General features: G+C 35.8%; 5 protein-coding genes, 1 long non-coding RNA gene and 1 other non-coding gene across 7 annotated transcripts; 4 read left to right on the forward strand and 3 right to left on the reverse strand.

Moving 5' to 3' along the window:
- The first annotated feature begins 3,652 nt into the window (after positions 1–3,652).
- Positions 3,653–4,494, forward strand: LOC116117672. The gene is made up of 2 exons (XR_004125998.1): positions 3,653–4,095; positions 4,264–4,494. It is a non-coding gene; the product is annotated as an uncharacterized LOC116117672 (long non-coding RNA).
- A 1,267-nt stretch (positions 4,495–5,761) lies between these two features.
- Positions 5,762–8,581, forward strand: LOC116117715 (very-long-chain enoyl-CoA reductase). Its single transcript, XM_031403723.1, has 4 exons — positions 5,762–6,043; positions 6,139–6,178; positions 6,896–7,650; positions 8,257–8,581. The coding sequence occupies exons 1-4, from the start codon at positions 5,975–5,977 to the stop codon at positions 8,323–8,325; spliced, it is 933 nt and encodes a 310-aa protein (XP_031259583.1). The 5' UTR covers positions 5,762–5,974; the 3' UTR covers positions 8,326–8,581.
- Positions 8,582–9,383: 802 nt separating this feature from the next.
- On the forward strand, positions 9,384–12,098 carry LOC116117673 (actin-97). The gene is made up of 5 exons (XM_031403689.1): positions 9,384–9,539; positions 10,165–10,237; positions 10,317–10,710; positions 11,043–11,656; positions 11,765–12,098. The coding sequence occupies exons 2-5, from the start codon at positions 10,178–10,180 to the stop codon at positions 11,828–11,830; spliced, it is 1,134 nt and encodes a 377-aa protein (XP_031259549.1). The 5' UTR covers positions 9,384–9,539; positions 10,165–10,177; the 3' UTR covers positions 11,831–12,098.
- Positions 12,099–13,099: 1,001 nt separating this feature from the next.
- On the reverse strand, positions 13,100–14,398 carry LOC116117706 (epsin-3-like). The gene is made up of 4 exons (XM_031403715.1): positions 14,292–14,398; positions 14,075–14,197; positions 13,823–13,984; positions 13,100–13,710 (listed from the first exon to the last, which is right to left on the reverse strand). The coding sequence occupies exons 1-4, from the start codon at positions 14,396–14,398 to the stop codon at positions 13,281–13,283; spliced, it is 822 nt and encodes a 273-aa protein (XP_031259575.1). The 3' UTR covers positions 13,100–13,280.
- A 2,235-nt stretch (positions 14,399–16,633) lies between these two features.
- On the reverse strand, positions 16,634–19,637 carry LOC116117725 (dolichyl-phosphate beta-glucosyltransferase). The gene is made up of 10 exons (XM_031403739.1): positions 19,477–19,637; positions 19,289–19,337; positions 19,107–19,213; positions 18,844–18,889; positions 18,215–18,349; positions 17,995–18,084; positions 17,725–17,856; positions 17,536–17,619; positions 17,312–17,376; positions 16,634–17,067 (listed from the first exon to the last, which is right to left on the reverse strand). The coding sequence occupies exons 1-10, from the start codon at positions 19,587–19,589 to the stop codon at positions 16,881–16,883; spliced, it is 1,008 nt and encodes a 335-aa protein (XP_031259599.1). The 5' UTR covers positions 19,590–19,637; the 3' UTR covers positions 16,634–16,880.
- A 103-nt stretch (positions 19,638–19,740) lies between these two features.
- TRNAK-CUU lies at positions 19,741–19,813 on the forward strand. The gene has a single exon. It is a non-coding gene; the product is annotated as a tRNA-Lys (tRNA).
- Positions 19,814–21,674: 1,861 nt separating this feature from the next.
- On the reverse strand, positions 21,675–22,772 carry LOC116117751. Its single transcript, XM_031403771.1, has one exon. The coding sequence runs from the start codon at positions 22,632–22,634 to the stop codon at positions 21,960–21,962; it is 675 nt and encodes a 224-aa protein (XP_031259631.1). The 5' UTR covers positions 22,635–22,772; the 3' UTR covers positions 21,675–21,959.
- Between the last annotated feature and the right edge of the window lie 346 nt (positions 22,773–23,118).

The raw sequence follows: 23,118 nt of genomic DNA on the forward strand, positions 1-23,118 counted from the left end.
AAGTCTTATCCATAGTCATACCCACAATCGAGTTCATTGACAAAGCCAAGGGATCACCTGTTGGGTTGGCGTCATCGTCGTTGTCAAGGCTGGGTTCTTCTTTTTCCGGCGAGTCTTCATCGATCACTAAGAGAATCTGTAGCGATCTCGCCTTACAATGGTGTGTGGGACTATATTTTTTGTCACATTTGAAGCACAATCCCCTCTCCCTTTTGCTTTGAATCTCAGCGTCAGTAAGTCATCGGAACCCTTCTCCTCGAGTTCCTTGCATGGGTGCGTTAGCTGGCCTCTATCGTTCATTTGCTTTGCTTGGAACCAAATCTGTTCCTTTGCTTGAAACCAGATCTGAAATGCGTGAAAATTTATTTGGGAACCACTCATTTGTGCGCCAGATTTCTGGGTTGGGTGTGACCCGCTGGTATGGCTCCATTTTAAGTAGTTGGGTCTTAAATGGCTTAGGCCTTTTTTTTTCCAAAACCCAGTTTTTCTCCTCAACTCTGTGGGCCTACTCAATAAGTGCAAAGAGTGTATTTGGTTGGGCCAAACGCAGTTCAGCCCGAATTTCTTCTTTGAGTCCATTTAAAAAAATTCCCATTAGTAAGTCTTCTCCCACCTCACACAAAGGAGCTGAATGTTCTTCAAAGTTTTCTCTGAATTCTGTCACTGTTCCAGTTTGTTTTAAGGCCACTAGTGCCTCATATGCTGATCCTTTGAAAGATGGATGAAATCTCACAACTACGGCAATTTTAAAAGCTTCCCATGAACTAATGGGTGCCTTTGATTCGACCCACTGATACCAATTCAGTGCCTGTCCCTCCATGCAAACCGCAACTGCCTCTACCTTTTCTCCCTCTGTGTAACGATTGACTGAGAAATAGCGATCCGCTCGAAAAGTCCATCCAGAGGGATCTTCTCCATTAAACATTGGTAATTCTATTTTTTTTTTTTTTTTTCCTTTCCTTTCCTCCCTAAGGCTCTCAGTTTCCTTACTATGACCCATTCCACCATTGTCATTACTGTTGGAGTTTTCCCCCATATTTGACTTGCCCCGATCTCTACTATTTTGTGCTTCCTTCTCCTCTTTGAGTCTCATCCATTCCCTCATTTCCAGGAGATACCCTTTGAGACTACCTAACTCCTCCTTCATCTCTCCTAGCTCTTTCTCCTTTCTCCATATTACCCATTTCTTTTTCTAATCCCTCAACCTTTTGCTCCATTCTCGATTTAGGCATTACCAGGCTCTGATACCAGTTGATAAAACCCTAGGATTAACAAACAACAAGCAACCACCAAATTAGATAATGCGCCAGTTCTCCAGTGTTTTCGCAAGACAGATTTGGATGGATAGAGCTGGATTGATATTAAGAATTGAAATTGGTAAAAACAGAGCAATTTCCCAGGACTGAAATGAAAGAAAAATAACAGTAGATAAATCCCANGGACCAAAAATATTAATGCATGTTTTCAGGCCATAGTCATCTCAGCCCACATTTACTTCAAATCAGTTTAAAGTCCATTAGAGAGAGTCATGCCATAAATACCAGTAGTGAGGCACAGTTCAGTAGACCATCCTCATACACAAATTTGTACTGAGAATATTTTGGCAGAATAAGTTTCACCTACCCAAGGTTTGGACAAATGACAGACTGGTACCCAAAAAGTTTCAAAAAGACAAACAGGTACCTTTTGTTAGGGAAAAGACTAGAATGCCCTTTGAGAAATATTAATCTATTTTTTTAATTACTTTTAGACCCCTTAAATTTATTAATTCTATCAAATACTCCTAGAAAAAAGTTTAAAAATTAACAAAAACACCCCCACCCACCCATACTTGCCAGATTCCGATGGCCACCGCTGGTGGTAGCCGAAATCTGTCACAATGGTCTACGCTACCACCGAAAATGGCTAGTAGTTCACCGATCTGGCCTTTTTCGGTCAGATCCACCACGGATCTGGTCGGAAAAGGCCAGATCTGACGTGAGAAGGCCAGATCTGGCCGGAAAGTGACGGCCAAAGATGTGGCCGTCGTTGACTGTCAACAATCCGACCAGATCTGTGGTGGATCTGACCGAAAAAGGTCAGATCTGTGGTGGATCTAACCGAAAAAGGCCAGATCAGTGAACTACCGACTATTTACAGTGGTAACCGCCGGAATCTGACAAGTATAGGTGAGTGTGGGTGTTTTTATTAATTTTTAAACTTTTTTCTAGGGGTATTTAATGGAATTAATAAACTTAAGAGAACTAAAAGTAATTAAAAAAATAGACTAATATTTCTCAAGGGCATTCTAGTTTTTTCCCTAATAAAAGGTATCTATTTGTCTTTTTTAAACCTCTTGGGCACCGATCATTGTTTCTCCAGACTTTGGGTAGGTGCATGTCGTTTCCCCTAATATTTTTTAGTAAGTTAGTAACTAGAGTCGGAACAATTGAGATATACGAGTGCATAATTACAACGTAAAATCCCAGTTCTTCTTGTTGCAGCAGCGTGGAATAGATGTTTGGCAAAAGCTAGCCAAAAGGTTCATATGTCTGTTTTATTGTTTTTGAATATCTTAGACGGTTCAAAATTTTCAGAAAGTTAATCAGAAAGGGTGCCCAACTGCAGTTTTACTTCAATATGAGAAGCAACATAGCAAATTTCTGTATCTCTAATTGTACGGGCACATCACACATTGAAGTAACTCCCACGTTTAAAGCACTTTCAGAGCAATTGTAAAAAGAATAGATACATGGAAAGAGAAGGTCGAAGATAATATGTTAGCTTCTGGGTAATTTTCTCGTGGAAACTAGAATTCTAGTTGAAATAAACTAATGAGTTTCCGAGAAAATCTTTTATATTGTCATGTCGCCGTTACAGTAGGGGAATTTATGAGTCTCCAGGCATCATCCTAGGGCAACAATTAACCTAACCAAGCTTTTTTTAATGCATTATTAATGTTCATTGCACACTTTGACGTTGAATACCTCATCAAAATTGTAATGGTATATCAATTTGCCCCCAAGTTTTCGCTGCTTGTGCTTGATACAATACTAGACAGAATTTTATACGACAATAATTGAAGTGTGTGCTTCTGTATCTATGTTACTTTTATAACTGATGGTAGTTGGGATTTTTTTTTTTTTTTTTAATTAAACCCGGTAATTGTCCCTTTCGTTACTTAAAAACAAAATTCTTTAGATATAACTAATCCTCGAGATTAAAGGACTTGTTATCTAGCCACAAGGAGAGAGGTTAGTCAGATATTTTAGCAAATGATGATTTTATAGATAATACAAATAATTCTTAACAAGTTAGTATTCACTGATAAACTTCCGTGTTTTTACTGTTGCTAACTTAAACATGCCTGCTGGTTATTTTGGTTGGTGACTTCTGTATGTGGGGTTGGGCGGCTATTAATCAAATGGGTCTTGACGTGTCATTCACTATATATTGCCCTGATTTACATAGACATGACTATTCTACGTGCAAGGAAGTTGTCTGGAAGAGAGAGGGGAAATTAAGAAAAGGAAACTCAGATGAAGTCGTTTCATCTTCTATGATTGTAACACAAGTCAATTTAATTAAGTATATGAAATTTCAATAATGTTATGATTTTCCAATGACTTGGGAAGCTTCTGAATTGCTATTATCTCACCATTATAGCAACATTTGACCAATTCACATTTGAAATAAGTTCTTTGTGTTAAGGACAAACTTTTGGGCCAAAAATATTAATGCATGTTTTCAGGCCATAGTCATCTCAGCCCACATTTACTTCAAATCAATTCAAAGTCCATTAGAGAGAGTCATGCTTCATAAATACCAGTAGTGAGGCACAGTTCAGTAGACCATCTTCATACACAAATTTGTACTGATAATATTTTTAGTAAGTTAGTAACTAGAGTCGGAACAATTGAGATATACGAGTGCATAATTACAACGTAAAATCCCAGTTCTTCTTGTTGCAGCAGCGTGGTATAAGACAAAATGAACAAAAAATTTGGAGGATCGCAGCCCACAGGGACTCCGTCACTGGCTTGGTCCTGCGTTGTGGTTATCGTCTCACTTCTTGCTGGTGCTTCCGTCGTCCACAACATCTACAAGCCTGATCTTGTAATTCTCTCATTGTCTCTCTACTATATTTTTTTGAATGATCATAACTTGTTTGATAAAATGCCTGAATCACCAGTTTGCAATTCCTGCTTGCCCATAAGTTGTTTGATTAAAAGATGGAGATCTAACTCTAATAAATAAAATTTGGGCTTGTTGTTTTGGATGCAGACACTACCTCCGCTGGAGAAAGATGATGGAACTAACAAGAAAGAACCTGAGAAACCATGAAAATCTCTGTTGGCTTTTCACTTTTATTAGTTGAATATTAGAATGTTTATCTGGGTTCCTCTAGCTGAATACTTTTGTTTGAATATTTGAGAACTAAATCATTTCGAAATACGAGGGAACACTGATGTTGCACTGCAATTTTTCATTGATACGATGAACATTCATTTGTTACATAGAATTTTTTATTTTTTTCTTGGTTTGACATATATCCATGGAACATTTAACAAGTGGTCAATCTTGATAAGCTGTGATATCCTGTGGAAAAAAAAGTTTGATGGAGAAGTAACAAGAAACAACAACCTGAGAAACCAGTAACCCTAATTTGTTGGCTTTTGTTGCTTAGATATCTTTGAATTGCGATGTGGTAGCTCGCAATTGATCAGATCGCAATTAGTTAGTAGGATCCATACAAGGCTGTTGTGAACTTATCAAATATAAGTTATCATATCAAAGTTGTAAGAGAAAGTTTGTGAGAGATAATTGTTGGTGTAGTATTATTCTTGAATTGCCTACAAGCAAGGTAGCTATAATTTGGCCATTGAACTTAAAATGTAGAACCGTTACTAGTTTGATGGTAAAAGAGCAAAAGTGTCCAATATGGATTTTTTATTCGAGTTTCTCATGCACTAATAAGGATGGCCACTGAGGTGATTTAACTGATCATTCACTTCGGGACCCAGAAAAATTAGTTAAAGTGTATGCAAGCTAACTCAAACATCTTCAATAAAATAAAATAATAAAAAAAAAACTAATAGGGGTGACTACTGAGGTGATTTACCCGGTTATTCATTTTAAGATTCGATGAATTAATTGAGATATCCGTAAGTTGGCTTAGAGATCGTTGGTAAAAAAGAAAAAAACTTGAAATTTAGAATGTTAGAAGAATTGAAAATTGAGATGGTATATTCATTATTTTTTATAAACTCATGTTTCATAATAGATATTAATAAAGTGATTAGATTATAAGAAGTGTTTACTTAGAGTTAAGTGTTTTAAGATAGAAGTATGTGCCAGCTATGTATGTAAATTAATTAAGACAAGTGAGATTCATTACCAGTTAATCAATGATTCCTAATCCTCTGCGAACTATTTTGAAATTATGTACGTGATTGTGATCGCCATTATAAATGCAAAACTTAATATGGTTGGTTAGAAGTTATGTGAAGATATACTATATTATTTAAATACAAAAACTAATTTCATCTTTTAAACTTTGCATCTCAAGAGTCAAGAGTACATATGTTTTTTTGGCTTTAACGCCAACCGTCGATTTTTGCCTGATAGCCATCAAGTGGGCCACGCCTTTGGTGGTCCCAATCAGAGATATATGACGTGTTAACATCATAAAGGCTCAAGTCTAAGACAAGGACGGTCCGATAAGAAATCAACAAACAAGAATGGATGTCGTTGATCGGTTTTGCAAGTTAGCTCTCCTACCCCAACCACACGCCTTTAATATCATAACATTCATCTCCCTAGCGCCTCTCGACTTTCTCTTAAATATATTCATTATTATACATTTATTTATTGTCCTCCCACATGTTTTGATCCACCTAGCTCTCTCTAAATCTTGAACAATATTCTCTACTCTTAAAAGGGTTTGTTGTTTGAACTATTTTCTCAATTGGGTCTCTTTCATTTCTTCCCCAAGATGAAGGTCTCTGTGGTTTCACGCAGTGGTAGAGAAGTTATCAAAGGAGGCCTCGAACTTAACGATTCGGTATTTTTACTTTGTTTTGTTCCACTAATGTTTTTCAGTGAACATTTGTGAATTGCGATAGTTGTTTCATTTGTGTTTTTGGGTTTGCTTTGCAGGCTACCGTAGCTGATTTGCAGGAGGCCATTTATAAGCGAAGTAAGTGCTTGATATGGTTCTCTTTTTCGCCTATTAGAATTATCAATTTATAGAATTGAGTTTGTTAAACTTTTGGTTGTTTCTTCGGTCAACTTATAAAAAATATCTAGCCTTTGGCTCTTGCTGCTAGTTTTCGCCGCATTTTTAAGAATACTTTATGCTTTTCAGTAATTGACAAATCCTGATGCATCTTTTTTGGTTGTAAATCATGTGAACTATGTGACGGAGGTTAACAATTTTTTGAATTTTGTAAGAGGTGAACTTCATTGATGCGAAATTTGTTTGCTTGTTAGTATCATTCCATCATCTGCTGGTCACTGCCTTTGCAGAAAGTTCTGTTAAGGCTTATAAGTTTTACATTAAATGAGTTATTTTCAACACAGCAGGGTTTGCTAGTGCAATTTTTATCTATTAAAACCTTGTCTGGTAGAAAATTTGCTCCAGAAATTCTTTTTATTTATGTTTCTGAGAGGGAAGTAATCTGATATCTCAAGCATAATCAGAAGATTAAATATTTATGAAATGCATCTATTTAGCCTTCACTTTGATTAGACTTCTTGTTTAGTTCATCATACTATTTTTGTTGCTTAGACTTATATCTAGTACTTTTATAACCATACCACTTGCCGCTTTTCTGTTTCCTGCATATGTGTATGCATTGGAAATCACCAATATAATTTGAATTAATAACATAATTTGCTTGCCTTCTGTTGACAGCCAAAAAGTTTTACCCTTCTAGACAGCGGCTAACTCTCCCTCTCCCACTGGGATCAAAGGAGAGACCTACTGTCCTCAATTCCAAGAAGAGTCTAAAAGACTACTGCGATGCAAACTCAAGCAACTTGACTGTAGTGTTCAAGGACCTGGGCCCGCAAGTTTCTTATCGTACACTTTTCTTCTTTGAATACTTGGGTCCTTTGATCCTCTATCCTGTTTTTTACTACTTCCCTGTGTACCAATTCTTTGGCTACAAAGGGGAGCGTGTTATCCACCCAGTTCAGACATATGCTTTATACTACTGGTGTTTCCACTACTTCAAGCGAATTATGGAAACTTTCTTTGTGCACCGCTTCAGCCATGCAACCTCACCACTTTCCAATGTGTTTCGCAATTGCGCATACTATTGGACCTTTGGTTGTTACATTGCTTACTATGTAAATCACCCGCTTTACACCCCTGTTAGTGACCTTCAAATGAAGATCGGTTTTGGGTTTGGATTGCTTTGTCAGGTCGCAAACTTTTATTGCCATATCTTGCTGAAGAATTTGCGCAGCCCTAGTGGCAGTGGAGGATATCAAATCCCTCGTGGTTTTCTGTTCAATATTGTGACATGTGCAAATTACACAACAGAAATTTATCAGTGGTTGGGTTTCAATATCGCAACACAGACTGTTGCAGGTTACGTCTTTCTTGTGGTTGCTGCTGCTATCATGACTAATTGGGCCCTTGCAAAGCATCATCGCTTGAAGAAGGTACATTCTAAATTTTTGATACATGCATTTGTTATTCTGTTGCATTTGGACATTAAAGTTTGGGATTATTTATATTGGGTTGATTTATGTCTTGATTTTCATATCACCCTCCATTTAGGCTTACACTTGTTCAGTTTGAATTGGATCTCAGCACAATGAAATTTTGATTTTTTATGCATATTGGATGCATAACTATAGAAATATTCATATATGTTCCGAAAATGAAGTCTGGATAATCAAACACAAATAAGTGGACTGGATATGTGTGGTCTGGGTAGATTGTACTTGGATTAACTAAAATTAGATATTATATTTACCTTGATTCATTCAGGTTAAGTGTTTCATGATTACTTTCATATGATCTGATTATATCACAATCTGGTCTGATAATGAGACTCTCATTGAGAGCCTATTCTGCTATTGTTATTGCCTAGACAGTGAAGATATGGTAATATTAACCAGTCCATATGAAATATAAATTGGGAGGGAAACCACTTTTTAGGCATTTGAATCTCTTGATTTTTATTATAATGCCTATATGTAGATTGGTCTTGATTCTAGAGACACAGAATAATCTGCTTACTCCTGATTCATTGACATCTGCAGCTATTTGATGGGAAGGACGGAAGGCCCAAATATCCACGCCGATGGGTCATATTGCCCCCATTCCTGTAGAATTAAACAAGCATGTTTATTGTTGGTTAACTATTGGATTCAACAACTAGAATGCTCGTCAGATACGAATTAGAGATGGCGTATTCACATAGTTTCACACTATTGGATCTAGTCCTTCATTTAGACATTGTAATTCATTTAAAGTTCATGATTTGTCATCTAAATCTAGTAACTCTGCAATTGATCTGAACCTTGTTCGTTTTAACGATTTCTTGACTCTTTGGTGTGCCATTACTTTCTTGTTCTTTCTTTGTTATACCTGAATGTAACATCATGGCTTTTCGGTTCTTGCACAAATCTATTACTTGAAGTCTTGAATTTGAATACAACATTGGCAAGATTGGACTGATAAATGAATAATTGTGTAACTGATGTTGTTCATTTGCAGAACTGAGAGCTCTAATTAATCTGTACCAGAATCAATATTCATCGGTATGTTTAATGAGGTTTGATTGAATTTACAAAATCCCTTATATTAAACTGAGTAAAAATATCCTGGGGGGTTTGAACGCATAAGTTGACATCAAAATCCATAGCAATCAAATGATAGGGTTGGATTATGGATAGCTGAGAGTGGAGAATAACTCTTGTGTGTAGGGGTGGCCACTGGCCTGGTCTTCGTCATTAACTTTAGGGTCTCAAAAATTAATTGTAGTATACGAAAATCTGTCTAATACTCCCAATAAATTTAAAAAAAAAAAAAAAATACTATTGTGTGCTGGAAAGGTTTGCTTCCAGCAACTTTGGAGCCCAGCAAACCTTGGAGCCAAGTCTATTTGAAAAGACACTCTGCAAAATAACCTTTATCTATCAAAACCTTTCTGCTTTGTCTACTTAAATCTAAACATCTTAAACTATCTCATGGTTGTCACTCAATTATAAACCACCCACTGACAGGTGTTGTATTTTACACATTTTCTGTTAATTAAAAGGCTTATAATTATATCTTTAATCTATTTTATTTTATTTATAATCGACGGGCAAAATTGTAAAAGAAGAGTACTGGAAAAGCGGATGGCGATAGATGCAGCAGGAATAATGACCCCAAAAGAGGCTATGTATAAGCTGTACCCAATAATTAATCCAACGGTTCACATCTCATCTCGCTCTTATTTTATATTAATTTCATTTCCTCTTCTCGCCTTTAAAACAAGGAGCCCTCCATTTTGTGTGCCTCCTCCTGCGCTTTCATCTCTTTCCCATCGTCTTAACAGGTCTTTTTTCTATACATTATTATTATTATTATTTATTTTAAAACAATGTGTTCTAGTTGTTTATAATTTTCCTTTATCTTTCTTATCGATCTGTTGACTAATAGCTCGTAGAATAGATCTGGTGAATTGCTTCATTTTTCCAATGGATTTATTGGCATTTATGTTTGATCGTTGATTTGTGATTTAGGTTTTGATTTAGATGAATTATGATATGATTTTATGTAATTTGTGTTATTGTAGCCTTTAGATTGTATCCTAAATGTAGTGTTTGGTTCAGTAATTTGTTTAATGAAAATTTATCATCAAACTAATGGAGGAACATAGTTAATTCTGTGCCAATCAAGATTCAATTTTGATATTCTCAATGCCAAATGAGGCGAAACCAGGACAATGATTTTGTACTTGTTTTAATTGAGAAATTATTTTCTTGCCTTAATTGATTACTTTTTATATAAAAATGTATGTTGCAATTTTATTGAGGAACAGAGTATAGTTCTTTTCTAATCAAGATTCAAAATTTGATTTTCACAATTCAAAATGAGGCAAAACATGGACAATCATGGTGTGGTTGTTTTGATTAAGAAATTCTGTTTTCGTCTTAACTGATTGCGTTTGGATATTGTAGATAGAAGTAGAAGATGGCAGATGCTGAGGATATTCAGCCACTCGTTTGCGATAATGGAACAGGAATGGTTAAGGTAATGAACGTGAATGGAAGTTATTATTGAATGGTTTGTTTGAACCATTAAATTTTGTGATGATATTTTTGCCTTTTAGGCTGGATTCGCTGGCGATGATGCACCACGAGCTGTGTTCCCTAGTATTGTTGGCCGACCCCGTCACACTGGTGTGATGGTTGGTATGGGCCAGAAAGATGCATATGTTGGTGATGAGGCTCAATCTAAGAGGGGTATTTTAACTTTGAAATACCCAATTGAGCATGGTATTGTGAGTAACTGGGATGACATGGAGAAGATTTGGCATCACACTTTCTACAATGAGCTTCGTGTTGCACCAGAAGAGCACCCAGTTCTCTTGACTGAGGCTCCTCTTAACCCCAAGGCTAATCGTGAGAAGATGACGCAGATTATGTTTGAGACCTTCAATACTCCTGCTATGTATGTTGCCATTCAGGCTGTTCTTTCATTGTATGCAAGTGGTCGTACCACTGGTAAGGATCTCAAATTTATAATACAATCTGTTCTCTCTGTTAACATATCTTGTTATTACAAGACGCTAGAAAGGCTGAATTATTGATTTGAAGACTTGAGTTGTGATATATAACTAGAATCCTTAAGAGTATTTTCTCTTTGGTATTGAGTTGAATGCCTTTGATTCTAGTGATTTCTTCCTAAGACATCTAGTGGTTAATCATCTTATTGATTTTTGGAGATGTCCAATTCCTTCATTTGTTTTCTTTGAATTTCATTTATGTTTATTTAGGTCATGTGGACATATGTCTTTTTTAACTTTAAAACATGTATATTGTACCTTTGCCTGTAGGTATTGTGTTGGACTCCGGTGATGGTGTCAGTCATACAGTTCCAATCTATGAGGGTTATGCCCTGCCACATGCCATCCTTCGTCTTGACCTTGCTGGCCGTGACCTCACTGATTCTTTGATGAAAATCCTCACTGAGCGTGGGTATTCTTTCACCACCACAGCTGAGCGCGAAATTGTCAGGGATATGAAGGAAAAACTAGCCTACATTGCCCTTGACTATGAACAGGAGCTTGAGACTTCCAAGACCAGCTCTGCTGTAGAGAAGAGCTATGAATTGCCTGATGGACAGGTTATCACCATTGGTGCTGAGCGTTTCCGTTGTCCTGAGGTCCTTTTCCAACCATCCATGATCGGTATGGAAGCAGCAGGCATCCACGAGACCACATACAACTCCATCATGAAGTGTGATGTTGATATCAGGAAAGACTTGTACGGCAACATTGTCCTCAGTGGTGGTTCAACCATGTTCCCTGGTATTGCTGACAGAATGAGCAAGGAAATTTCTGCCTTGGCCCCAAGCAGCATGAAGATTAAGGTGGTGGCACCACCTGAGAGGAAATACAGTGTCTGGATCGGAGGGTCCATCTTGGCTTCCCTTAGCACCTTCCAGCAGGTATGTCTCTTTTCATGCGCATGTACAGCAAATACATAGTCCAATTACCTGTCTTATTATTTTCTCGATTGTTTCTAATTGTCTGATTTACTTGTTTTTTGAGTGCAGATGTGGATTGCAAAGGCAGAGTATGATGAATCTGGGCCATCAATCGTGCATAGAAAGTGCTTCTAAGTGTTCACCAATAGGATTGTTGAAGAAAGGAGTACTGATTTTGTTTTTGCAACCCCTTTTCATTCTAGCTTTGTTATCCTTCTATTCTATGTTTATTTTCATGTTGGAGTGATGACTTTGAGAAGGCTGAGGAGTTGATTTTCAAAATGGGCCAATTCTTTCATTGTCGTTTATCTTAGAGAAAAGCTGTTGACGTCCAATTTCTGTTGCCGCCTAGGTATTTGTTAAAATATCATTTTGTCTTGAGGGGTTGGGGGTTTATGTGAAATGGGCCATCAAATTTCGCTGTCACTGATGCACTCGGAGATCTTAAACTGTTTGCCTATTGGTTATTGGAGATTAAATCTATTTTAATTTCAATTAAAGTGCCGGCGCAATCACAGTATTTCTTGGGCCAAATTTTAATCCCAACTTTATAATTAAATTAAAAAGAAACATCTCTGAAATCTCTACACAACCAGTCTGAAACTGGATGTTTAATCGTCATCAGTCTTGGCCTTTTTGAATCCTCGTAAAGCACCTTTTATTTCATATTACTACTAATGTAAAAGGTTGAACAAACTAAAAGTGCCAATAGTTGGCATATTTTTATCTCACTTTTCTTGAGGGCTAATTCAGTGATAAAAGAGAGAATTTCGAAGGCAAAAGCTATCTTTAGAAAGGGTGAATTGATGAGTTAAATTTGAGTCCTCTAAAGATTAATTTTACTTCCCCTGACTTATGAGAGAATTACGTCTCAAACATCCCAACGAGAACCAACCCTTAGGTGGTCGAATAGTTTAATAGAGACTTTTGAGTGTATTACTCAAGAAGTCTTGAGTTCGAATTCCTCTTTAATTGTTAATAAGGGTTATCATTAGAATTCTTATCCGACCGGTAATTCTAAGGTCCTAAGGGATTTGTTAAAATACCGATAGTTCTCTTAAAGGATTAGTTGTAGTACGTGTAAGTTGGCTTAGACATCTTCGATTATAAAAATGAAAAACATGCCAACGATTTTTGAAAATCGTATTTGAGACTCAACTACCTCCAGAGATGAAGCAAATTAAACCCTAAAAAATAGAGGTGGGCATTTCTTAGAATTTATATTATACTTTTAGACATTAGTATATTATCAGTGAACATCGAAGGAAGAAACTTATTTGATTGAAAATAGTAATATTCTTGGTTTTTTTCTAGTTTTGTTGATACTAATAAACAGAATTGGAATTAAAAAAAAAACCAACAAATTCGAATTTTAAGAAAAAGTAAATATGTTCTATTTGGGAATTTTGTGCAGACATATTTGCTATTATTAACTGTGTATCATCACCTAACATAGTAACAGAAATGACTCAATGCTGTATCTCCATCAAAACAGTACCTGACTGACTAGCTATTCTCTACGCTATAACACGAACACTGAACTTTCTAACACATCCTAATTTAATTTTGATTGTCTATGAAAACTTCATTTGGTAGACGAAAGTAATGATGCTGTAGATTCAAGCTCTTCTTCCCAGAAGAACGGGTGATTTTCTTCCTTAAAATATCCATTATCTCCAGCAGTACTTACCCACAACTTAGAATTCTTTTGTGGCTTTTCAGGTGTTTTTTCGTTCCTTTCCTCGTTCAAGAAACTCTGGCGCAAGTCCCCCAGTTTGTCATCCTCATTTATATAATCATTAAAGTAAGAATTACATTTCCCGTACGTTTTTACATTTGAATCTCTGAAACTTTCATCTATTTCTGAGGATCGCTGCTGGGTGAAGCTCCCAAACCCTTTGATCTCTCGAGTTACCTTACGAGCTCTTGATCTCTCTTCTTTGAGTAGTGACTCACTTTCGAGAAGTTTTATTATTCTCTCAGATAATTTTCTGACACTCAAGCCCCAGTTGAAACTGCATAACACATACGCATGAAATCAACATATGAGTGGTGAAATGAAGTGAAGATGAAGCAAAATGATGAACACATAATAAAATAAAGCAGTAATTAGCATTTAACAAGTACCCTTTCTCGTCGATATATTGAAACTTTCCCATCTCCTTTATAACATCTTCATCACTTTGAAACTCCTCAGCCATTCTTTTGGGTCCATGAGTTAGAAGGTGTTCCAGTAAAATTAGAGCGTTGTAAGAGGCTCGCCAGTTCTTCCTATCAAACTTCAGGAACCTGAATTATGTTGGAGAAAATCCAGGAAATTTTCAAATAGTCAGATAGTTATAATCAAATCTTAACTTATAAAACTCATAATAAACTTACCTCTGGTGTACAATCTCTACAATTCGCCAATAATCATCAACTTCAAAGGCAGCCCGTGATATCACACCCATGGTACGTGTATCAGGCGGCCATAGATTTCCACTTGTAGCTTCTTCTGTCAACCTTCAAGCCCCAGCCACAAGAATTATATTAAAAAAAAAAGGGAAAAATCCGTGGAGAAAATGTATTCAATATCAGCATGGAACAATAAACTTACAGTTCTGCGGGTGTAACATCAGTCAGAGCCAATCGAGCAGTCTTTATCTTCTCCTTGAAGTAGAAAGAAGCTTGTGTTTTGAGATTATGGAAAACAGGATTGCTCATNAATAGTCAGATAGTTATAATCAAATCTTAACTTATAAAACTCATAATAAACTTACCTCTGGTGTACAATCTCTACAATTCGCCAATAATCATCAACTTCAAAGGCAGCCCGTGATATCACACCCATGGTACGTGTATCAGGCGGCCATAGATTTCCACTTGTAGCTTCTTCTGTCAACCTTCAAGCCCCAGCCACAAGAATTTTATTTGAAAAAAAGGGAAAAATCCGTGGAGAAAATGTATTCAATATCAGCATGGAACAATAAACTTACAGTTCTGCGGCTGTAACATCAGTCAGAGCCAATCGAGCAGTCTTTATCTTCTCCTTGAAGTAGAAAGAAGCTTGTGTTTTGAGATTATGGAAAACAGGATTGCTCATTTTGGACTTATTGTTTAGAGTACTGAGGCTTAACATTTCTACGGTAAGGTAGGAAAAGAAAATGATAGAAACAATTCTTTGATGTTTTTTTTTTTTTTCGACTCTCAAAGCCTTGTAAGATAGAGCTTAAGTACGTAAGAATTGCAACAACTCCATTACAACAAGAACAAACACCAACTACTCTTAAAAAGTGACTGGCTTGCGTAAGAAGACTAATAATAAAATTCCATGAAAGAATATTTTACAGCAGATAAGCAACTTTTAATTTAAAACTGCGATAAGGATGCTGATAACAACGCGGAAATTTATAGCTAAATATACAATGGTCAGTAAGGCTCTTTTCTTAATTAGAAAATTTTCTTGACCAAAGTCAAATTACTGTAATCTTTGACCTGGAAATGGAAATATATCTCCTGACATTTGAGTTGATGTCTACCTGACAAGAAAATTAGGTCCTTAATTAACAACTTAACAGTTATCGTGAATGTCCCGTTTGCTGATTGAGGGTTCAATATCTCAGCTTGCTGTGATCACTGATCAGTACCCAAATGACAACACATTTAATTTAGACTAACAAAGTAAACGTTGTAATGATAGTCTTACCAAACTTTAAGCTTAGGATAAAGGGTAGGCTGGGGCTTTGGCGGAACCGGAAAAAAAAAATGTCCATCCTCAAGAGTAGCTTGGATGGGAGTAAACACTTTTCTCCACCCAAGGTTTGTCTTAATGACACTTTTACATCCAAAAAATTTCAAAATACTATTTTTTCACCCAAAGTTAATATTCCGTTATTACCCAAAGCCGATTCCGGCTGATTCTGACAAAGAAAACCACCATTTGAATATCTGGTCTCTTCTATACAAAACCTTTCTCACTCTAGCACTTGCTTTTTCATCGATTGTCGGTCATTGCAAAACTAAGGTTTACTGTTTTTAGTTGATTTTTGGATGATTTCAATGGCAAATATTCAATCAGTCATCACCACTTGATCTAGTGGCCTCCACTCTAGAAAACCCCTCTCACTCTAGCTCCTGGTAACTTGCCTAACTTTGGCTGAGAAAATAAAGTATATTTTGAGTATTAACGGAATATAAACTTTGGGTGGAAAAATTGTATCTTGAAACTTTTTGGGTGAGAAAATGTATTTAAGGCAAACCGTGGGTGGGAAAAAGTCGCCTACTCCTTGGATGGCAGTTAAAGCACTAGTTGACCAGTATATGAAAATGTAGCATAAATGAGGTTCTGAGTTTCAGATTAAGAAATTGTTAAATGAAAAGATAGATGAGAAAAATTACTTTACCGAATAAAATTAGGCTTGATTTCATCTTCTTGAGATAGACTATTGTTCAAGTGTCTCTTCTCAAAGCTAAATTTTCTCTTGTTTCGGTCTTCCCATTGACATTGTAATACCTTCTTCAAAGCATAAGTTTTTTCTATATTTCTTATTATGAAGCTAAAAATGAGGGGAATTGATCATTTTCTTTATGTTTATTTTATGGACATTTTAAAGAGGTATTATTATCAAACGTATTCAATGAATATCAGTTTTAAACCAAAATTATGTTTTAAAAATAAATAAAGGAACCCTCAGTATGCAATGCTGTTGGTAGCATGCCCTGTAATTCGTTTTAAAGCAAAACATGGTGGAACAATACCCAAGTCACGAGTGTGTCTAAGGTTGGTTTAGGTATGTAAATTTTCAATTTAGTTAAGAGTCTTACTCTGGTGATATTTGTCAACATTGCAAGAAGACCTGAAAAATGCACCTAATCTTCGTGATCGAAAATCGTAATTATCATGAATATATAATCATATAGAGAAGATTATTGGCTCTTGGAGTTAATTGTCAGTGAGTATGAATAAGACAATTAAAGAAGTGGCTCAAAGAAATAATACAAATGGAAACCGTATGGTTTGGTAATGGTCGGCATAAATAAGAACATTAAAACTGAGGTTTTTGCTCGCTCAACTGTAATTTTAATGATGTGTATAACCTACGGTTGCCTAATCAGTGTCTCTGATTTCTCTGTTGCATTGAACTAGATCGAGTGGTATGTAAAATCCTACTAATGGATAGTTGCGAATCCAGTCAGGCTTGAAGGCTCATTTGGCAATCTTCCACATACCCGTCCTGTATCCAGCTGACATAAGCGCAAGCTCCCAAAGCATGTTGGGGATGCTCAGGGGATTCACCTTGGACCCGGGAATCTCAGACCAATTCACAGATATCTCAACCATAGGAATGTTAAACCTTTTGCATAGAAAAACTATCTCGACATCAAAGCACCACCTGTACAGTCCAATTTGCTCCGTCATAACAAATTTTGAAATTTAAGCCAACAGGAAATGGCAGGTCACAGGTGGAATTAATCATTGCTTATGTGGACAAGATGAAAGCAGATTAGAGGTATTATATGCCACTCCATAAACACAACGAGAACATGAAGCCACTGTCAATTTCTGTTCTCTTCAATTTTTGGAAATTAACTTTAATTTAAGGGGAGGTATCAATAGGTTAAGAAGGTCCAAATTACCTTTTCAGACGGATATTTGTGAAAAGCTTCCTTGCCGCAGCCCTAGAAAACATCTTGAAACCACACTGAAGCACCAAGAATTATACGTTAGATAATCAACAACAAAGTTACTCCAATTTCAGTATACATTATTAAATAAGAACACAAAAGGGTTAAGATTGGTAATGGAGAAAAAAATGAGGTGCCAAAACCAAAAGTAAAGAAACATATAAGACAAAACTCACCTGTGTATCACGAATACCAGGACCAGCAGTCAAGAGAACCACAATATGGAAACCCTTCATCAAAAAATTGCGGTACCACTTCCTCTGAAACGAAGTAAACTAGTTCAACTAAAAGAAGCTTGAAGCAAAAATGAAATGCAGAGAGACCAAACATGTATAAAATAGTGAGTGGCATTATCAAAACTTAACAGTAGCCAAAGCTTTCTCTTGAAGATGAGCACGAGAACCAAATGCAGCTACTGGGACATCAGATATTCTAAAACTTGAATCACCAGCTGCCGAATCTCCTTGATGATACTCCTTTCTAGCAACTGCATGGATCTATATGGATAACATCAGGTATTCTGTAGTACATGGCTAATATTTCCACATACCTTGAAATGAATTTTATGCGACAACTAAACAACTAACTTAAACTGCAGTATTATATTTATAGTATAAATCTGAGCTAATACTAACCTGACTTTCAAGTTTTTCTAAGTCATTAACCTTGGTCGCACCATCAGCGTCCAGCATTAGAAGTAATTCCCCACGAGAATGAAGCATTCCCTGTTTTACAATGCTTTCACAGAAGTAAAAAGCTTCAATTAATTGTTGTCACAAGTAGCAGAAAAGGAATCCCTTCAACCTTATAAAACAACTCACAACAGATGAGATGAATTTTATAGCTTAGACTCACTTTTCTTATAGCTTCTCCCTTGCCATGATTTCTTCCAAGGAGGATGATCCTCACATTGTCCACTGTGTATTTCTTTACAAAGTCAAAAGCTACTCTTTTTGTCCCATCAACACTTCCGTCATCAACAATTAACACCTGTCCAGTAACTCAGGAGTAAATAAGTGTAACTGGAATGCAGAATATGTCAGTGTAAAGCCTAAACTCAAATAATGCGCAAATAGTAATCCCTAAAAATCTGTTAGAAGTCAATTCACTTTTGAGTGTTCATACAAAGATTAGTATATCATTTAATATACTAGATTAAACAACATTGAAAGCCACATTTCAAATTGCCATCAATATGAAACATTCAATTTTTAGCCTATCAACAATAACAAAATTTCGGTGAAAATAGAGAACAAAATCATCCAAGCATTATATATTATTCTTTTAGTAGGATTATGTAGTAAGGCAATATAAGCAAACTCAATAAATCATGAACATACACAAATACAGACAAAAATAAATTCTTATCTCTTTCCAGATGAAACACAAACTACAATTTTACACTAGCAATTCTACTACAATCAGCTCTCATTATTACGAATCTTAGCTCAGATAATCCAACAAATGAAGGAAACAAAAAGTACCTCATAAGAGAATGATTTATCCTTTGACGCACGCTGTTGAAGGTAACTACAAAGTAAAAATTAAGATCATTATTCTCTAACATTGCAACTCTTTCATGTAACAGTAATCGACATAATCATAGATCATTAAAACAAACACGCCATATTTGAGTGAATTCATATACAACGTTATCTAAAATTTAAGCTGCATTGCCCTAATAAAATTAGTAAATGTGCAACCAAATATAGTTAATAAATGACATTAATTTTGTGATTCAACTTACTTCAAGGTTTCATCAAGAGCTCCAGGAAGCCGATGCTCTTCATTGAATGCAGGAATTATCAAAGATATATATTTCTCCGCTGGATCAGTAAGAGAAGGACAAGGAACCTGAAAAAAAAATGTAAAAATAAATAAATGAATGGTGAATCTAATATGAAATATAAAATAATTTATTTATCTAACCTTTTTCAAAGAATTAGGATCTTCGAAGATTGCAGAAGCTTCAACGTGGCTGTTTCAATGAAGAATTAAAAATGCAAAAGGAGATAAAATTAGAAAAATTAAAAACAAAATCGGAAGAAATGAAGAAAGATAAAAATAAAATAAAATAAAATTTGAATATTAGGTTTTCCATTAATGAGGGAACATACTCGTTGTTGTGTCTTCTTCTATATGCTTCGAAAATAATCACAGAAACTACTCCAAATAGCACAAGCAGGATCAGAGCCACCATGACCTCCACAATTGTCCATAGCAACGCCATCGTTTCTCCCCAAGCTCGTGTTTTTGTTATTTGCCGTTGACGAGTAAATTATCAAGTGACTGTTATCTCGTCTCAAATTTAGTTTTTTTTTTTTTCAAGATCTATTAGCTATTTATGACATTATCTACTTTAGAAGTTCATTGATCACCAAGCCCGTCTAGCTCAGTTGGTAGAGCGCAAGGCTCTTAACCTTGTGGTCGTGGGTTCGAGCCCCATGGTGGGCGTTTTTTATTTCTATTTAAGTTAAACAATTTGAATTTCTCATTTTTCATTTTTTCCAACGATGGTGAGGTATCGTATATTAGGAACATTGTGAATTTTTCTTCTTTTTTTTGGAAATATAGAGAATTTTCTATTGAAATTTGAATATCAATAAAAAAAAGTCCGTTTTATATACATTTATTAACAAGTGAGGTATCATAAATCGGGAAAAAAGGACAAAAACTTTTTAATTATTTGAGGGAATGCAGGAAACATTTTCAAAATGTCAGGATTTCATAACAAACATGTTAAACATACATTTGAATTATTTGAGGGGCTGAAGGAAACATTTTCAGAACGCCAGGATTGCCTTCTTTCAAGTTCCATGACGATCAAAGCAAATAAGATTCATGAACATTCAGTTTCAGATAACAGAGATTTCGCAATAAATCCTGTGGATTCTTTCTCAAGGGCATGGGGTACTGCAAGGTTCTGTGTATTAATTTCTGTGCTCTATGGCGAATCTTCAGCAGATAATGACTGTAAAGTTCTTTGTCCCACAGCTTCAGTCCTTGTCATGTAATCCATTTTATATTCTCTGTTACCATCTTTTAATATATTTTCCTGGGGCCTTATCTACTGCCACCCCATGGCACCTAATGCCATTGCCAGCACACATTCGAAATTCAAAATACAACTACTATTTTCAGAAAACAGATAATTGTTTTTCAAAAAAAGTGATGAGAAATCCCTACAATAAACGCTAGCAGATGGGGCCTCTTTTTACAAACTCAACAGAGGTCCCTTTATTATACTAAAATGTTATCATTATTAATAATTTCCAACTGCAATTGTGTTTGATTGTCTCACCAGCATGTAGACATGTAATTATACATACGAATGTATGCATGTATATATATATATATATATATTAGGGGGTGAAGAAAACTGATCAAGTGGGCACAATTTATCAAGGAGAGAGATGGGAAGCAGTCATGTGAAGAAGCCAGAAGGTTAGCTGGGCTGTGACCTTCTCCTTCCCATGGTATGATTAAAGGCACTAGAAGAAAAAGAAAATTAAAGTTTTTTTCTTTTTCCCCCACTTTAGTAGACCACAAAGCTTTTGTTATCGGTGGAGAGGTTGGCCCTTCACCCTACCCAATTCTCCTTTTCATCATGCCAGACTACTTTTCCTAAATTATTTATTGAAATTTTCAATGTATTTATGCACCACACATCATTTTTTTTTTTTCTCAGTTTTTAATTTTGATATTATCTTCAATTGAATGAATGAATGAATTTGACAGTTACAATTGATACTTTTTCTAAAAGTGAATGATATTTAGAAATATTTCTCAAGGTTAATAGCCTTTTTAACCTACGGAAATATTGTAAAAAATTTGCACCAATTTATAAAAATAGTTTAATGATGCCAGCGACAAGTTTTTGCGAACCAATTTGCAAGCGGTGTTCACGGGTAAGATATCAGCACAATTTACTAGAAAACAGTGTTGTAGACTTTGGAGGAAGAAATTTTTTGGATGGCCTGCATCTGCATCAGTGAAATAGAGATCAAACTGACTCTGCAACTTCACTTTACTTCAACTACTTGTATTTATAATGATAGTGATAGTATACCATTAATTACACTGTTAATTAACTATTGTAACTTCAGATGTTGATCTCTCAACTCTTTCCCTAAAAGCTCATCAACATTTTGCAGCTGGATCAGTTCATAGTTCTAGCTTAGAACAAAGTTTACTATTAATATTATCTAAATGGTTGCTTGATGATGTCGCAAAACATACTGTGATAAAATTAGAAGATATTCACATGTCTGCAAGGTCATATGTCACTAACCTGATCTTCAGAATAGCCCAGAAATTGGAAATGAAGAGTTTCAATTACCTTGTACAAAGAGTTTGAATTCACTGTAAAAGACTGAGATTTATTCATACTACAATACAATTTTTTTCCGGGACAAATAAAACATAAACAAGATCCCCAACAAATAAACCAATTCCCCATACCCAGAAGAAAAAAATATTTAGAAAGTCGACAAAATAAAAAAGTCTACAAGAAGGAGATAATGATATATATCGGTGATGATGTTGATGATAATGATGTAAAAAAGAAGAAAGATGAATGTTTTGAAGATAATAGAGATGTCTAATGAGCCATAGCGACCGGAGGAGTACAGTAATTGATGTTTCTCTGGTTAGGCATCGCGAGCATCACTGTGTGATCCAAGAAATCGTTGAGTGCAACAACCGACTGCAATATTGTTCTTAGATCATCGGCGCATGAGAAGCCAATGTTGCCAACTCGCCTCACTGCATATACATAGAAAGTGATGCAACCTTTTCTGAATTTGAACCGAGCCATTTCACATCCAGTTAGCCCTCTTATAAGCTTCTTGTTCACTTCTCCGAGAGGTATCTCCGGCGGCCATATTCTGTCCACTGCCAACTTCATATTTTCAGATTCAAAAACAAATAGAACTACTTTAGACTTTTTGGTGCCGAGCCCAAGTGTAAGTGTATGCCAAGCATGATGCGCCAAGATTGTGAAGTTTGTAGGCAAGAAGCCTGTGGTTGAAGGAAAATGGACTTTGTTATTGTTGTTGGATTTATTTATTGGTGGGTAAGAAAGGAGTTTCAGAAGCTCAGGAGGTCTTGCTCTTCGGATTGTGAATGATTTTACAATGAATTGGCCTCCAAATTTCAGGCCTTTTACCTCGGAACAAGGCTTGAAAGAAATATCTGAAGCTGGTTTTGTGGTTTGTTCATTTGGGTGTTGGTGTTTTTGCTTCTTGTTGTTCTTCTTCTTCTCTTTTTCTCCCATGGTTTTTTGGGTTTCTGGTGGTGCTGGTGGTGGTGTTGGTGGCTAGTGGGTTTTGTTTGTGTATAATAACAAACCAATCTAAAGCTTTTGTTTGGGATACTGCAGTCAAAAAGAGAGTTATCACTTTACAGAAATTTGCTCTCTCTCTCTCTCTTACAAATGTATATGCCACTCTTCTATTATTAAAAGTGATCTCAGATATTGAAGAAGGTAACTTTTTATTACAAAAATATTATTGGATTAATATCAATAAATTTTAATTAATATCTGTATTATGCAAGTCAATCTATAAATTAAAGGGGTTTCTTGAGATGAAAGTAGTTGGAGTTCTTAATAGTTTGATGCAGTATCTCATGATGCTCCCACTTTCTTTTCTTTTCTTCATCTTTTTCCTGTATATGATACCTCGGAATGTACCATTTATGCTATAAAAATTGTGTATTCAAGGATACAGATGGAGGAACAATGTTACCTAATGATGTCC

Source organism: Pistacia vera, unplaced genomic scaffold, assembly GCF_008641045.1.
Source record: "Pistacia vera cultivar Batoury unplaced genomic scaffold, PisVer_v2 Contig820, whole genome shotgun sequence".
Taxonomy (NCBI): Eukaryota; Viridiplantae; Streptophyta; class Magnoliopsida; order Sapindales; family Anacardiaceae; genus Pistacia; species Pistacia vera.